General features: G+C 43.5%; 1 protein-coding gene across 5 annotated transcripts in view; it reads left to right on the top strand.

Moving 5' to 3' along the window:
* NEBL (nebulette) overlaps positions 1-18,012 on the top strand; it is a 416,787-nt gene that overhangs the window by 300,027 nt on the left and 98,748 nt on the right. For 3 of the 5 annotated variants that reach the window (XM_075922490.1, XM_075922489.1, XM_075922492.1), the window contains exons 3-5: positions 2,684-2,788; positions 5,212-5,322; positions 17,110-17,220. The exons of the other annotated variants lie outside the window; for them this stretch is intronic. In XM_075922490.1, the coding sequence (XP_075778605.1) occupies positions 2,684-2,788; positions 5,212-5,322; positions 17,110-17,220 (327 nt within the window). The remainder of the gene's footprint in view (positions 1-2,683; positions 2,789-5,211; positions 5,323-17,109; positions 17,221-18,012) is intronic. 5 annotated transcript variants of the gene reach the window in all.

Raw genomic sequence — 18,012 nt, 5'->3', positions numbered from 1 at the left:
GAATTGGACACAATACTCCAGCTGTGGCCTCACCAGAGCTGAGTAAAAGGGAATAATCACTTCTCTAGATCTGCTGGCAATACTCCTGCTAATGCACCCTAATATGCTGTTAGCCCTCTTGGCTACATGGGCACACTGTTGACTCACATTCAGCTTCTCATCCACTGTAATCCCTCTTCTCCTGCAGCCCTTAAAGCTGCAGCCACAGGGGAAAGAGCTTGTGGCTCATGGTGGGCCCGGGCCACTGAGCCCCATAGCAGCTGCCAAACCAGCGTGTTTATGAGCAACTCCATTGCGCCCTCTGAGCCCTCCAAGGCTGCAAGGGAGCTAGCAGCCAGCTCTCAGGACCTTGTCTGAGGATGGAAGAGGTGTGCAGCTTCCTGATCTGGTGCAGAGATCGTGGACCTCATTGAGGTCTGGGGAGAGGAGGTGAAAATCCAGGATCTCCGCACCAGGTGCAGGAATGCAGACATCTACAGCTGGATGGCAGACAGCCTGGCCATCAAGGGCCACATGCATGCCCAGGAGCAGGTGTGCATGAAGGTCAAGGAGCTAAGGCAGACCTATGCCAAGGTCGGGGAGTGCAGCTCCTGCTCCAGGATGCATTGCAGGCCTGCCCATACTACACCCAGTTTCACCATATCCTAGGGGATGGGTCAGTCCCTTCTCTCACCTTGTTATGTACTCAGGGCTGGAGATGCCTGTCATCACCTTCCCAGAGGGCACAGGCAGTGAGGAGGAGAAGGATGAAGCTAGCACCAGCTTCATTCCTGCTATCCAGGAGGTCATGTTCACCCTAGAGCTGGTACCCCAACCCAGGATGTTTCCTGGGCATCATCTGAGGCTGGGGAAAGCCCCTCAGGTGAGTGCCATTACTGTCCCTAGACACACACAGGTGGAGGTGGCATGTGGTGAGAGGCAGTTGCATCCGTCTCTCGGCATGGGGATTGCATAGCGCACAGCCCCAGGAAGCAGCAACAGAGGACCCTTGTGCTCTTGCTTACAGGGTATCTGGAGAGGCCTGCCTTCTTCCCAACCCTAGGGTGGGACACCCTTCCATCACAAGCCACCGCTAGACAGAGGGTGGGGACATGGAGAGACAAAGAGAGCGACACACTCACTCAGGAGTGCTGTACATGGCACATGGGCATGGCCACACTTCCAGGGTGGCATCTGCTTCTGGGGACAGCACGGTGAGGCACAGGAGTGTCTGCCACTCACACACACCTCCCCACAGCACTCTGCCCCCCTCTCTTCCAGTGGGCAGGGATACAAGTCCTCTCCCTGTGGGATGCTGCCACTGCCAGACGCGACATGTGTGCAGCACAGAGGGAAGACCAGCTGCCCTGTAGTTCCTCTCCTGCCCGTAGGCTCCCGGTCTGGCTGGCACCTTCCCATACTTCCTTGTCCCAGGGGCATGGGGGTAGTGAGGCTCCCCCCGGGAACATCTGTGTCTCAGCAGGAAAGGGCCCGCTGTCTAGGTCACAAATGACATTGCTCAAAGCACATTGTCTTCGTCTGACACATGGCTGTATGGGGGGGATCCCTATAAGCTCAAGCCTCAGAAGTGACTGCTGTCCTGATGCCCTGCTTGAAGTGCTCCCGAGTGGCCTTATCAGCGTCCAGTGAGTGTGGATGCTCTATTTTGAAATAGATCAGCACTATTTCGATGGGCATTTGCCATGTACTCCTCCAAAGTAGCTTATTCTGAAATAAGTGTGCAGTGTAGACATGCTATATAAGTCCCATTCATCTTCAGCATATTCAGTAAATATAATATTATTATAATATTAATACACATAATATAATACACATCCTCACAATCACACTGTAACACAAAATGCTAACTCAGACACATAGCAACAGTAACTTACACATTTGTTAGTTATCTGTAGCCCAATAAAGTATATAATGTGGTGGTGTCTTATGAGAAAGAATGAGTTGATACTTTTTTGTTGGATTTCTAAAATAACTATTTTAGGGAAAGAAGATCCATTGTTTTGTCACCCTTGACCCCACCATTGTAGCAAAATTTGCCCTCTGTTTGTGGAAAGGACATTAGTAATGAGCTTTTGAATTTAATTATTTTTCTGCCTTCAAGAAGAATCTGGTGTTAACGGCACTACACCACTGTCTAGAGGAGCTTGACTTCAAATGCTAGAGACTTTGGGGGCAATATTTTGAAACCTGCCTCTCAGAATTGATTCATGGATCTTGGATACATAAAATCTATAATTGAATATACTTTGGGAAAATATTTGTGTGTAGAAATTAAAAGGCTGTTTTTAATTTTTATGTGAAATTAAGGGGAGAAAACTTTATCTTCAGTATTCCTTTTTTTAAAGGTTCTACAGGAATTACAAGTAGTGGATGAAATATGCTGTAGGTATAACAAATACATCATACATCAAATCAAAGATTTTATTATTTGTTTTAACAAGACCTAAGTGTTCTGTGAACTAGTTGGAGTTTGTGTTATAACTTGATCTTCTTGCTGTTGTAGATCGCTGACATTACTTGAGTGTGTTTTCTCTGTGGCTTACTGTGTTAAATGATGTGGTGTTTACAAGCCACTTGACATAGAACAAAGTATTTTAGTGTTCTGTTTGAATGAGTAGAATAAATCTAAAAATAAAACCTTTGTTTCTATTTTTAGGGTCAATTTTAATTTTTTTTCTTTCAGATCCACTATAAAGAAGAGTATGAAAAATGTAAAGGCAAATTCACATTTGTATCTGACACCCCTCAGTTAAATCATGTGAAAAATCTGAGTGCTTTTATTTCTCAGGTAAGATGTAAAAGAATGCTGAATATTCTTCAGTGCTTAGTTACTAACAAAAAAATCACCAAATGGAATATTGCAATTTTTGTGTGAGTTGGCTGGGGAGTCTATTAATATCAGCTAGCAAGAGAATCCAAAAGTTGTATTGGGTTATAATAACAGTGTCACTGCACTATGCAGTTTGTGTGTAATGGTAATTTAAAATTGCATAACTGCTTTCCTTTAGCACCCTGCAGCATTTGATAAACATTAAATGTAAATAGTTCTGGGGGAGTAGATGTTACTCCTTGTGAACTGGGGGGCCTGCTCATCAATCTGGGATAATCAGCCATACTTGGTTCTGTTCGTGACATTTTCACCAGGGCTCTATTTATTTTTCAACTCAAAACAAAACAAAAATCAAAATGATTAGAAAAGCAGTAGTCCTGTTCTTGACTAGAATTGTGGGATTTTCTGGCCTCCAGAAACTGAAAGGTCTGGACATCCTTGGATTTGCCCTCTCAAAGCCTTCTGCTGCAACCAGAGGAGACTATGCACTTAGCTGTCTCCAGGTTGGGCTCCCTCATGGAGGCTACGTCTAGACTGCAAGACTCTTTTGAGAGAGGCTTTTTCGAAAGATATTTTCGAAAAAGCTTCTTTTGAAAAAGAGCATCTAGACTGCAATCTCTTCTTTCGAAAAAGTGAGCCGCTTTTTCAAAAGAGAGCACCCAGGCAGTCTGGATTCTCTCTTTCAAAAAAGCCCTGTTTGCATTCAAGAACGCCTTTTTTCAAAAGAGCACTTTTGAAAAAAGGCGTTCTTCCTCGTGAAATGAGGAGTACCACCGTCAAAAGAAGAGCCGCGTTCTTTCGATTTAATTTCGAAAGAACGTGACTGTAGTCTAGACGCAGGTGAAGTTTTTTCGAAAAAAGGCTACTTTTTTCAAAAAAACCCTGCAGTCTAGACACAGCTGGAGGGTGCTCTTCTCTGATATCCTGCACTGGGAATGAGTCTAGGCTCTGTCCTGCTGTGCCAGCTGATTCCCCACACCTGCTTGCTGGCCTTCCCTGCAGAACTGTACCAGTTGCCCCTTGCCGGTATATGTGGGTAGTGGGCTTAAAAGCCAGCTCCGCGGGAGCTGGTGCATGCAAGGAGCCACCTCCCCGTAAACATGTAACCTTTGGCATTTTCAGTGGTTACATATTTACCAAAATAAATGCATTTTAACATCCCTAATTCATATACATTTCATATATTTTCTCTGAAATGTCAGTGCTAGTGAACTGAGACCAAATAAAGAAGCACACAAGCACATGTTTGCTGCTTTTCTGACATTTATCTTCATGTGTCAGGAATAGGTAGGATAACTCATGAGTTGGAATAAACATAATGGAATTATTCTGAAGTTTCTTATTCACAAACATGAATGTCATAACGGAGATGAGACATCACACAATCTAAAGAAGCCCAGTATATGTGAAGTTATGTGCTATCTTGTTTAGTATCAGAAAACTACAGCATGTGATGTTGCTGATTATTAATAAAACAATACTTAAGATTTAATATGCAATGAAAGCTAAAAAATTGCTTTCAGTTTCAAAGGTTTTTTAGGCTTCTATTGAGATTGCATGTTTTGTTGCAGTGGTTGAATCTGACAAAGCAATAGATGACTAAAATTGTAAATTGCTGACCTCTAGTGTTCCATAGCCTTTCGTGAAGAATGTAGGTATTTTTAGCATTGTATTTTGTCATCTGTTTTCAACTTCCAAAAATCTGGAGAAAATTAATTTTCTGGAAGAATTTAAAAACAGTCCTTAATAGGAATAACCAGAGTAATAAATTAGACATGCTCCAGTTGGTGCATGTCAATTAAATATTATAATGCATTTCTGTTGGCATATTCCTTATAACTGTGATTACATTTAGAGGTAGTATCTGACACTGTTTTATGAATTTAAAATTTGTGTCAGATCCTGAGATACTTGGCCTTAGAGAACAAAAGCAAGCCGAAAATTCAGTACTACTTTTCTGGCTCACATCACAAAACTCTGTTGTTTGTTTATCCACTGAAACACAATGTGCAAAACTCCAGAAATCTGAAAATATATAGATAATTTTGCTTTTTGGATCAAGAAGTGAATTAGTAAGTGATAGATTTTTATTTATTTATTTTTTTTTTTGCTGATCCTTCTTGCCTCATTGAAGGCTTCCTTCAAAATGACTTCAGTTTAACTATAAAGTACATTACAGTGTTTCATGGATTATATCCACTAATCTGACATACAATGTGATTTCAAAATCAGTGTGTGTGTTCTTAATTTACTCTATAATATTTGCTTAGGTCTTTTCCAGTAGAAGCTTCCTCATAACATTATACTTCAAGGTAAAAGTTTAGTTTTTATGTGATTCTATTTGAATTAATTTCTGTATTATTTGTCTTTTTTACCCCTAGGCAAAGTACAAAGGATCTGCTAAAAAAGACCTTTCCAATTCTTTGTATAAACTGATGCCAGCCACAATTGACAGTGTTTTTGCAAGGCAAGTTACACAGCTTCAGAGCAAGGTAAAGTTTAAAAAACAAGTTATTTTTAGATGTTACACAACAGAACACTACTAACTCCAGTAGCTTTAAACAGATATTTTCTGACATATTTGATTTACAGAGTCAGTTTCTCAGTGAGTGTATATTGTCACAGCTCTATTGACTTCAGTGGAGAATACTGCATTTTACACCATCTGATGATATTTCTTATGTTCAGTAAAAAGTATTTGAAAAACAGTAAGTCATTTAGTAATGCATACATTAATTATTTGATACTACTGAGTAACGCATGGAAAAGAAGACAAATCAAATTTACATTGCAGTCTACATGATCCAAGTGTTACATTGGCATTGTAAGATTTTTATCAACTCCAGTTGATGGCTGGGGGAGACGGCATGGGGGCAGCTGCCACAGGGCCTGGTGATTCAAATGAGTTCCGGGGCTTCCGGCCACTGCTACTGTGGCAGTGGAGGCAACCAGAGCCCTGAGCCCTTTAAATTGCCACCAGAGCCCTGCGCAGCATGCTCCGGGCGTTTCTGAGGGCTGGCTGGGGGAAAGGGTTTTTAATGCCAATGCTTGCACCTCTAAAGCCTTCCACCCTTATGTTGCCCTGGAGTGAGGCAGTGCTGCAAAGCTGATCACCACCTGCCTTCTTGCAGCAGTTTCTCATCTTGGTCTCCCCTCAGTGGTCATAAAGCACCGCTGCAATGGCATCCCCTGCTTTCAGTGAAGCACGGTCATTAGATTCCGACCAGTTAGAGATCAAAAGGCTGACTTCATTATCTAATCCATATTTTTTGCTAAAGCCCCATTGTTCCCTGCAGCATATTTTTAGTGTTTTCTCCAGTCCAGTTGTGTCACTCAGATTTAGGGTTGCCAGGTGTCCGGTATTCTACTAGATAGTCCGGTTTTTGCACCCTCTGTCCAGTAAAGAAATTCAGAAACGCCAGGCTTCCATTCGGTGCCCAACCGGAAAAACAGAAAATACCGGACATGTGCAATGTCCGGTATTTTCTGTTTTTCCGGCTGGGCGCCGAATGGAAGCCTGGCAGGGGGAGGGGGAGTGGCTGGGAGGTGGGGCGCTGGGAGCCTGTGATAGCGTGCAAAAGCCTGGCGGTGGTGAAGGCAGTGGCTGGGACTCCCAGCTACTCCCCTACCTGGCTTCTGCATGCAACCAGAGGCTCCCAGTGCCAATCACAGCCCCGCCTCCCAGATGGGAGCCTGTGGTTGTGTGCAGAAGTGGGGGAAGTGGCTGGGAGTTCCAGATTTCTGCAAGCAACCAGAGGGAGTCCCAGGCTGGGAGGTGAAACTGCAGTCGGTGCTGGGAGCCTCTGATTGCATGCAGAAGCTGGGCGGGGGCGGAGGGAGTGGCTGGGAGGCAGGGCGCAATTGGCACTGGGAGCCCTCAGCTGATTGTGTCTGAGGAGGAGTGATGCTTTGGGGAGGAGGAGAAGCCCTGTCCCTGCTCCTGAGCGTTGTTCAAGTGCGTTGTGGCACCGTAGTCCAGGAGAGAAGCCCGCAGGTGCTTTGTGGTTGCGTTTAGGCACCTTCCATGGGCTCTTAGCCAAAACTGACTGGGGTGGAATTTCTGCTTCTTCCCATTGGGACACCCAAAGACCTGGCTATGGGGAAGTCACTTTCCTACCCATATTGCCCCCCCCACCCCCGCCCTGCCATTGTGTTGCCCAGGATCTGCCTCTCTCTGCTTTGGGTAGCAGGTGGCTGTTTTGCAGAGCAGGCTCTACTATCTCCCCCTTTGTTCCCAGTTTGGTGGCTCTTGGTAGTAAGCCCCACAGGATGTGTGTTTGGTGTGGGTTTTTTTTGCTTGACAAATTTTTTAGCCCATGTGTTGAGTATTTTTTGGGAGACCAACTGGCAACCCTACTCAGATTGCATTTGTGGTAGAAAGTACTTATGAACTCAAACATTTTTTGTTGGAAGTCCATAAGTCTAAGTGGAAAAAAATCAGCTTTGAACTTATGCATTAAATGTCTATCTAGAAGTAATGCTCCCTATCTGCCAGTTATTTACATGTTTTAGGTGTGTCTTCCCACTCTCTTCTATTTTAAATACATTCGCCACTTTTTTGAGACCTGCTAGATCAGCAAAAGCAAAAAGCATAACATGAAGCACAGTCAGGATTTCTATTCCATATTAAATACAGTAAGTCAATCATTCAACATACTGATGTTCTCTGGAAGTTCTTTAAATACTGTAACCATTCCTTTTGCAAATGAAAATAACTACCCATCATAAAGGGAAACACTGAAATCTTAAATGAGGAAAAAGATTTTTATTTGTACACTGACTTATCGAGTCAGCATTTGAAACTCCACAAGGGTGGCAGTATATCAGTCATGTCTGTAAAAGTCAAATGTATTACTGTGAAATATATTTCTAGTAGTTTGAAACAGAAATCTTAGTGCAATAAGTTAATTCAGAACAGTAACTAAAATGACATCAACATACCATGCCATTGTAAAATGATGGATTATAAGACTTAAGTAATATAGCTAGATTTGTCCCAGGGTCACAAGTGCAATGTCTACACTGCAGTGCTATTTCAGGATCCTGGATGTTTCCTGAAATAGCTATTCCACGTCTTGTGAGCAGGTCCGTTATTTTGTAACATAACAGGCTCACTATTCTCTGTAAACCTCATTCCAAATTTCAAAATAAACTACACAATTTATTGGTCCAACTTCTGTTGGAGAGAGACAAGCCTTTCAGCTTATACAAAACATATTATGTCACCTACCTTGTCTATCTGATTATAATAGTTATAGTTTAAATAAATTACAGATTATAATAGTGATAAAGTAACAAAATTGTATAATGTTTTTTAAACACTTGGTTTGATTTATAAAGCATCAGTTAATTAGTTTGCCATGGGACTCGCTCCTGGATCCATTCCAAATGAGAATATTCTACAGTAATTATGTTTTCTGGTTTCATGTATGAAATCATATTTTCTTACACACCAGTGATGTTAAGGAAAATATCTGAGAGTAAAAACATTTGAGTCATAAAAAAAAATCACAAAAATAAATAGGGGCTGCCCTTTTCATATGACATTTATTCAAGATTTTGCCGAGCCGTCCAATATTCCTAAAGAAATAAATATGAAATAAAGAGTAGTTGCCATTCTATGCCACAAATGCTTCCTTTAGAGCTTATAATGATAGAATCATAGAATACTAGGCCCTCGAGAGGTCATCGAGTCCAGTCCCCAGCCCTCATGGCAAGACCCAGTACTGTCTAGACCATCCCTGATAGACATTTATCTAACCTACTCTTAAATATCTCCAGAGATGGAGATTCCACAATCTCCCTAGGCAATTTTTTCCAGTGTTTAACCACCCTGACAGTTAGGAACTTTTTCCTAATGTCCAACCTAAATCTCCCTTGCTGCAGTTTAAGCACCATTGCTTCTTGTTCTATCCTCAGAGGCCATGAAGAACAATTTTTCTCCCTCCTCCTTGTGACACCTTTTTAGATACCTGAAAACCACTATTATGTCACCTCTCAATCTTCTCTTTTCCAAACTAAAAAAGCCCAGTTCTTTCAGTCTTCCTTCACAGGTCATGTTCTCTAGATCTTTAATCATTCTTGTTGCTCTTCTCTGGACCCTCTCCAATTTCTCCACATCTTTCTTTCTTGAAATGTGGCACCCAGAACTGGACACAATACTCCAACTGAGGCCTAATCAGTGCTGAGTAGAGTGGAAGAATGACTTCTCTTGTCTTGCTCACAACACCCCTATTAATGCATCCTAGAATTATGTTTGCTTTTTTTGCAACAGCATCACACTGTTGACTCATATTTAGCTCGTGGTCCACTATAACCCCTAGATCCATTTCTGCCGTACTCCTTCCTAGACAGTCGCTTCCAAATTCTGTGTGTGCGAAACTGATTGTTCCTTCTTAAGTGGAGCACTTTGCATTTGTCTTTATTAAACTTCATCCTGTTTACCTCCAATTTGTCCAGATCATTTTGAATTATGACTCTGTCCTCCAAAGCAGTTGCAACCCAGGTAGGTATAATATACATTATAACAGACCATAAAACTGAGACTTTGCTGATACATTTTTCAACTTGTGGTGTGAATCAACCAAAAATGTTTCAACTCAGAGTTCTCAAGGTGTTATCCCCAAAAGAGGAAGTGAAGATGGGGTGGTTTCTTTCCTACTGAGCTGAATTTAAAAATGCTTTGAACTCTTGCAGGATTCTCTCCTAAAAAATCTTTACAGTATCCAAGTCTAATCTATACTGTGTCTATCACTGTGATATTTAGGAAGTAAATTATTTTAAGCTTCAGTTTAGTCATGGTAAGATATTTGCTGCTTCTCCTTCAATGAGGTTGTAGCTCAGCAGACTGTCATTTTCTTCAAGGAGCAATCTAAGATGGGGAGTAGGATTGTGGGTTTACTGGTCATTATGCTACTACCTATCTTGTGGAAGGGATATTAAAACAGGGTAGAAAAGCCATGCTCTCTTTCTGAGGGTGATTGTTGGGCCATGTCAGGAGGTTGATCATAAAGTTTATAAAATTTCCACACCAAGAGTGATGATTAGGCGTATTTGTCCAGCTGTTGAGTCTGCCAGAGTCTACTGGAGGAAGTTGCATGGAAAATTCCTTGGTTTAAGATAGGACAGAAGCACCTAGAAAGGTCAGTTCCTACCTACAACTTACAATCACGTTCCTCTGTGAGGAAAAGCTTGCCTCCATTGAAGTTATTGGCAAAACTCTCGTTAACTTTGGTGGGGCCAGATTTCACCCTGTAGCATTCCAGCCACATAATTTCATATGGAGTGGCTGCATCCGTACTGGAGAGGGCATGATTATATATTCTGCCATGCCTCCCATGCTCACTGTTCAGGTTTGGCTGTAATTATACTTTAGCTTCTCTATGTAATATATAGTGGAGGCACAAATGTGACCAGCTCTGGCTTTTATAACAACCCTCTTTGTTCTTGTTATTAAGTATCTGGAAAATGGAAATCCATTCTTGCAAAAATTTTAGAATTTTTGAAAACTTTTCCTTCAGGAATTGGAACAAAAAATGAAATGTGATTTCCAGATTTTTTTTTCATGGGGTGGAAGTGGGGTGGCAGGGGCAGGGGCGGGGGCGGGGGGGGGGAATGGAAACTATTTTTTGACCTGTTGGCTGTCCATCAAAAAAGTTCTTATCAATTTCACTTTCTCCCTTATAGCAGAAAGTGGAATTCAGATGAGTCCTTTAGGTGAGCACCCAGGGAGCCTTCATTTTCACTTACCCATTGAAAAATTGTAATTTTCTGGCAAAATAGAATTTTCCCACAGAAATTTTTGATTTTTACACATATGGCATTTTCCATTGGAAAATTCCCAATGAGCTCTAGTTTTGTATTCAGGATGTTAAATTACAGGTAATCAGCGAATCGGGTAGTCGATGGAAATTCCATTGACTACGTGATTAGTCAGTAAGGGGGGAAACTACAGAACTGCAGCAGGGTTAGCTCCTGTCCCAGGCAGCTCCTGGCGGCTCTTAATACATTTAAAAAACAGAGGCGCAGCATCTGGGACCGGGCACATGCCAGGAGTCAGCAGATTCCTGGCTCACGCCTGGTCCCTTGTTATGCCTTTGACTCCTTTGCCCCTCCTCCCCGAGACAGTGCTTGGGGGAGCCGGCTCCTGCTCCCCTCCCCTGCCTATTGGGTAGTCGATTAATGGACTAGTTGCTTGTATCCCTATTTTGTACCTTGTCTTTTTCCCCTCTGTAAAGCAGTGGACTTAGCCCCCTTCCAACATAGTTTTAAAATGGTTTTGCACACACAAAGCATTTTTAATAGCCTGAGGGACGAAATGATGCAAGGAACATCATAAAAGATTGTATGCATTCCATTGCTTTGTTTCTGCCATGAGAAAAAAATTGCTCTGGTTATTCCTTATCTGGAAAAAAAGAACATAAAGCAAATTGAAGATTATAACATGTCAGCAGATAGTTTCTTGTTTCAAGCATTTGCTACAGCATCTCAAGAAGTTATTTTATGTGGATGTTTAACAATATTTTCTGCTTGTTTTTGATGATGAAGTATCAAGAGAATCTTAAGTCCCACATTTGACTTCCAGGAGAGTCAAAGAGCATCAATGTAATTGCTTTCTAATACACAGAGCCCTCCTGTTACTATAAGACAGGGGTGTCCAAACTTTTTTCAAAGAGGGCCAGATTTGATGAAGTGAACATGCGTGAGGGCCGACCATTTTGCCTGACATTCTTTGAACCATTACAATTAAATGCAAATTAACTATTTTATGCAAAGTTTATTGCAAACGGCATACTTTTCATTTCGTCACATGGATGACAAATCTAAACAGGTGTTAAATCACTCTGCCTTTCATATCTGAAGGCCAGATGAAAAAAAAAATCCAGGAAGCTGAAATATATGTCAGGAACATTGTAAAGTACATTACATATTATTGGTAATAAAGGTTGTCTGTCAACTTTTAAGTTCAAAAAATATGATCAGGAACATAACACCAAGTATACATGTTGTGTCCAAATATATTTATAACTGATTTAGACCAACTGACATTAACTGAGATTTTACAATGTATTCATCTCAATACATATGGATTCATTGGGGGCCATAAAAGATAGATATTGCCAAATTACCTGGGGGGCCGTATTAAACCGGAACACGGGCCGCAATTGGCCCGCGGGCCGGACTTTGGACATGCCTGCTATAAGATGTGCTGTAAATGGTTTCTTGAGCTTTATTGCATCATTGTAATGTTAATTTATTGAAACCAGAACTGGCATCCAAGTTTGTAAAAGTTAGCCTTCAGTTTCATACTTGGTACCCATATTACACAATGTTCAACAGTTACATATATTACTTAATGCTTATGGTGAAGTATATTGTGTTTCTAATTTCCTCTCTGAAAAGCAGCAGATATTAATAGTCTAGTTATAATTCTGTATTCAAAAGCATATCTGGTAACACAGTTCTCTCATGTACCTATTACATGTCCTATTTCTCTACTACTTCATGCCCATTTTATATATATTCGTAGACCAAAAATAGAAATCTCAACAACAAAATCCAAAATAACAATAACACTAGGTTAAGTTGGAGTTGAAGGTGAGTGGTCATATCGGTAACTTAATTATTAATGTAAAGGTAAAAATTATTGTTAAATGTTGTAATTATGCAGAAACAAACATTAGGAATTCAGGAAATTCAGAGATAAGGTTAAACTTGAAAAAAAACTAAATATTTTAAGGTGTGGAAATGCATAGCCAGGGTACCAAAACAGTATTGACTACAGGCAGTCCCCGGGTTACGTACGAGATAGGGACTGTAGGTTTGTTCTTAAGTTGAATCTGTATGTAAGTCGGAACTGGCATCAGCCGCTGCTGAAACTGACCGCCAGTTCTGACTTACATACAGATTCAACTTAAGAACCCCAAGCGTCCCCAAGTCAGCTGCTGCTGAAACTGATGAGCGCTGATTCCAGGAAGCCTGGGGCAGAGCAGCTCTGCCTCGGGCTTCCTGTAGTCAGCGCTGGTCAGTTTCAGCAGCGGCTGACTTGGGGACGCCTGGGGCAGAGCAACTGGGGTGCTGCTGGGTTGCTCCAGTAGCACCCCTCGGCGCTACTGGACCAACCCAGCAGCACCCCAGCTGCTCTGCCCCAGGTGTCCTGATTCAGCCACTGCTGAAACTGACCAGCAGCCGCTGAATCAGGACCTGGGGCAGAGCAGCTGGGATGCTGCCGGGTTGGTCCAGTAGTGCCCAGAGCGGGTGCTGCAGGACCAATCCGCAGCGCCCCAGCTGCTCTGCTCCAGGGTCCAAAACAAAAGCCTGGTCTGCTGGGGGGGGGGGCACACTGTCCGCGCCCCCCCCCAGCAGACCAGGGACACGGGGAGCAGAGCAGCAGTGGCAGCGGGGTGCCGCGCCTCTGAGGCTTTGCTCTGGCAAAGTCTCAGAGGCGCGGGACCCCTCCCCCCCGCGGCTGCGGCTTCAGTCCCGGTGCCTGTGGTCTGCTGGGGACCGTCCCCAGCAGACCACAGGCACCAGGTCTCAAGCGGCAGCAGCAGCGGTTCCCGCGCTTCCGAGGCTTTGCTCTGGCAAAGCCTCGGAAGCGTGGGAACCCGCCCGGTGCCCCTGGTCTGCTGGAGACGGTCTCCAGCAGACCAGGGGCACGGAGCAGCTTACGAACGGGGCTCTCTCGCCCGGAGCTCGCAGGTAGCAATCCGCTACCTCGACCTCCGGGGCCAGAAAGCCCCGTTCGTAAGTGCGGATCCGACATAAGTCGGATCCGCGTAAGTCGGGGACTGCCTGTATTCTATATGGACACAATGGCAGGGGAGGAGAGAGAGAGAGAGAAAAAACGTAATTTATCCATACAGATCAGTTTAATCACTGTCACACACACTAAAATGCTTTTATCATAATGCATTGTTAATATATTGCATCACTTTGGGGCAGAGTTAAGGTTGTTAGGAGGACCTGTAATCTTTAATCTTTCTGTTTAGCACATTTATTGTGCTATATGCTAATGTTTAAAAATATAAACACATATGCCAAAGCATGGAAAACTTATATAAAATGAGAAAAAATTATAAGCACAAGATAAATCACTGTATATAAATAACATGTTTCTAAGAATACTGGTGAAATTGCCATTTCTTTAAATCTTTCAAACTTGATTATACAAATTGTGAGATATAGTTTATGAATATATGATCTCTTTGGACTCCAGGTAGATTATAGATTACTATTTGCCTTTTTCTAATGAAAAATAATTCTATGATTCTCTACTTTACAAAATAAAATGTTACATTATCACAAAATTAAGTTAAATAGAGAACACCGAGAAAGAAGATTATAAAGTTGTTAAATTGCAAGCCAAATACTCGTCTGTTTACACAAACAGAGCTGTTTACACAAACTGATGGAAGCTTCTGTGCAATTAATATACGGTTTCTCACATTGATGACTTTGTTGCTATAGCTAACATTTCAGTATAAAAAAGTTAATATATGGTACTATGTATATTGTACGAGTGAGTGATTCCATTTTGGAAGCAATCTTGGGACATTTTTTTTCAGGCTTGCTAGGGTTGGAAACGTCATGAAAGAGACTCCTTCAAGGGAGGGGTTTTGGTCACAGATTACATAACTAGACTGCTCCTATGATTTTGTTGGGGGTTACTTGCTTTGCCAGCTACAAAATGTAATACATAATATAATGAGATAGTGTCTCAGATTTTTGTTTTGGTATGAATTTTTTTCCCCTAAGGACAAGCCATCTTTGTTTTTGGTTTTACATCCTATAGAAATACAGCATATTTTATGTTTTTAAAGTTTTGGATATGCATTAAAATGGTAGTATTAGAAAAAGTCTACTTTTCACATTCATCTTTAATCTGTGGATCTTCTCGTTACTGGATATAGTCAGTTTGGGTATTTTATATCTCCTAGGTTACTTGATTTGTGTCTCTTATATAGAATCATAGTGCCTTTCAAATAGGCAAGAAAGGGCATTTCCACCGATTTCTATTCTCATATATTCAAATAGTCTTGGGTAATGTTCTCAGGGGCTATTTTCTAAAGAATTTTAGGGTATTAATTTTTCTTTATATTGAAGATTTTAGTTTCAAATCTTCCTTCTCTTGATCAGCTTTCAACCTTACTGTGTTAGTATTTACCATTTTCTCATGGATTATTGTATTGCTTAGTACAGAGAGCAGTTTGAAAACACATCCTAAAGGAATCCATTTTGAGACACTTGAATGAGAGGAAAGTGATCAGGAATAGTCAGCATGGATTCACAAAGGGCAAGTCGTGCTTGACCAATCTGATTGGCTTCTATGATGAGGTAACTGGCTCAGTGGACATGGGAAAGTCAGTGGATGTTGTGTACCTTGACTTTAGCAAGGCTTTTGATACGGTCTCCCACGATATTCTTGCCAGCAAGTTAAGGGAATGCGGATTGGATAAATGGACGGTAAGATGGATAGAAAGATGGCTAGAAGGCCGGGCCCAGCGGGTAGTGATCAACGGTTCGATGTCAGGATGGCGGTCGGTTTCTAGTGGAGTGCCCCAAGGTTCTGTTCTAGGACCGGTTTTGTTCAATATCTTTATTAATGACCTGGATGAGGGGATAGATTGCACCCTCAGCAAGTTTGCAGATGACACTAAGCTAGGGGGAGAGGTAGATACGCTTAAGGGCAGAGATAGGGTCCAGAGTGACTTAGACAAATTGGAGGATTGGGCCACTAGAAATCTCATGAGATTCAACAAAGACAAGTGTAGAGTCCTGCACTTGGGACGGAAGAATCCCAAGCATAGTTACAGGCTGGGGACCAACCAGTTAAGTAGTAGTTCTGCAGAAAAGGACCTGGGGGTTACAGTGGATGAGAAGCTAGATATGAGTCAACAGTGTGCCCTTGTAGCCAAGAAGGCTAATGGCATATTAGGATGCATTAAGAGGAGCATTGCCAGCAGATCCAGAGATGTCATTATCCCCCTTTATTCGGCTTTGGTGAGGCCACATCTGGAGTACTGTGTCCAGTTCTGGGCCCCCCACTACAAAAAGGATGCGGACGCATTGGAGAGGGTCCAGCGGAGGGCAACCAAAATGATTAGGGGTCTGGAGCATATGACCTACGAGGAGAGGCTGAGGGACTTGGGTCTGTTTAGTCTGCAGAAGCGAAGAGTGAGGGGGGACTTGATAGCAGCCTTCAACTTCCTGAAGGGAGGTTCCAAAGAGGATGGAGAGAGGCTGTTCTCAGTAGTGACAGATGGCAGAACAAGGAGCAATGGTCTCAAGTTGTGGTGGGAGAGGTCCAGATTGGATATTAGGAAAAACTATTTTACTAGGAGGGTAGTGAAGCATTGGAATGGGTTACCTAGGGAAGTAGTGGAGTCTCCATCCCTAGAGGTGTTTAAGTCTCGGCTTGACAAAGCCCTGGCCGGGTTGATTTAGATGGGATTGGTCCTGCCTAGAGCGGAGGGCTGGTCTTGACGACCTTCTGAGGTCTCTTCCAGTTCTGATTCTATAAGGGGATGGTTGGATGAAATAACATGATCTTGGTAACTAATTGACCATTCATTTCCAGTTGGAAATAGGTCAATGGAGGGATGATAGGAGTTGCTATAGGGAACTTTCTGGGTGTCTGGCTGGTGAGTCTTGCCCACATGCTCAGGGTTTAGCTGATCGCCATATTTGGGGTCAGGAAGGAATTTTCCTCCAGGGTAGATTGGCAGAGGCCCTGGAGGTTTTTCGCCTTCCTCTGTAGCATTGGGCATAGATCACAGCTGAAGGACTCTCTGCATGTTGGGGCCTTCAAAGTATTGGAAGGCTTCAATATCTGAGACATAGGTGAGAGGATTATTCTAAGAGGGGTGGGCAAGATTCTGTGGCCTGCACTGTGCAGGGGGTCAGACTAGATGATCATAATGGTCCCTTCTGACCTTAAAGTCTATGAGTCTATGAAAGTCTATGAGATGCATGTTTCCTTTTCAGGAATCAAAACCTGGTACATTTGCTAAATGTAAGCATAAAAGCTTATGTCAAGGTTAGGTATAATGTAAGTTTTCACATATTTGGTTGGCTTGTACATGCAGTACTATGAAAGCTGTAGGATTGCTTAATGTTTGGCTTAATTTCTCCTGCAAAAATAAGAAAACTAGTTCATAAATTCAAGATAGTGTCACTTTCCTTCAAATTAGTGATTAGTAAATTTAGGTATTATCCTTTAAAATGATATCTCCTAGTAGATCTGTGTTTATCTGTTTTTACCTATATTGCTTTTTAAGGTACTCTACAAACAGAAATATGATGCTGAAAAAGTGACATCAGATTATGCACATATGACGGAGCCCCCAGATGTTAAGCATGCTATGGAAGTTAATAAACACCAGAGTAATGTAAGTACACTCTTCTCTTAATTTATTACATTGCTTCAGTAATGGTCAAATCTGCTTATTCTAGTGGTCCCCAACCTTTTGAGGTTGTCTGGTGCCAGGGGGCGTGGCCGTTTGCCCGCCGGGCGCCAGGGGGCGGGGACACTTGCGCGCCCAGGGGGCAGGCCCCCCCCTTGCTGCATGCCCGGGGGCGGCCCCCCCCAGCCGCACGCCCGGGGGCAGGGCCCCCTCCAAGGGCCGCGCGCCCGGGGCCGGCGCTCCCCCCTCCTGCCGAGTGCCGCGCGCCCGGGGCCGGCGCTCTCCCCCTCCCGCCAAGTGCCGCGCGCCCGGGGCTGGTGCTCCCCCCCTCCCGCTGCGTGCCTGGGGCCGCGCTCCCCCCTCCCGCCGAGTGCCGCGCGCCCGGGGCCGGCGCTTCCCCCCTCCCGCCGAGTGTCGCGCGCCCGGGGCCAGCGCTCCCCCTCACTGTGTGCCCGGGGCCGGCGCTCCCCCCCCCCCCGCCGCGCGCCCGGGGCCGGCGCTCCCCCCGCCCCCCTCCGCCAAGTGCCGCCGCGCGCCCCCCGCCAAGCGCGCTCCCCCCGCAAGCGCCCGTGCGCCATGTGCCCGGGGCCAGGCCAGCCCCGAGCACCTGGCGGGCGCATTGAAATGCCCCCGCGGGCGCCATGGTGCCCACGGGCACCATGTTGGGGACCACGGGCTTATTCTATATTAAATGTTCATGTTATATTTGAATATTTCATGGGTTTTTATTTAGCTTTCTAAAACCTTCCATATATACAAAATGTAAAAAGACACATT

Source organism: Pelodiscus sinensis, chromosome 2 (genome assembly GCF_049634645.1).
Source record: "Pelodiscus sinensis isolate JC-2024 chromosome 2, ASM4963464v1, whole genome shotgun sequence".
Lineage (NCBI taxonomy): Eukaryota > Metazoa > Chordata > Testudines > Trionychidae > Pelodiscus > Pelodiscus sinensis.
Note: the sequence above shows the minus strand (reverse complement) of the source record. Positions and strands in the feature narration are given on the sequence as shown.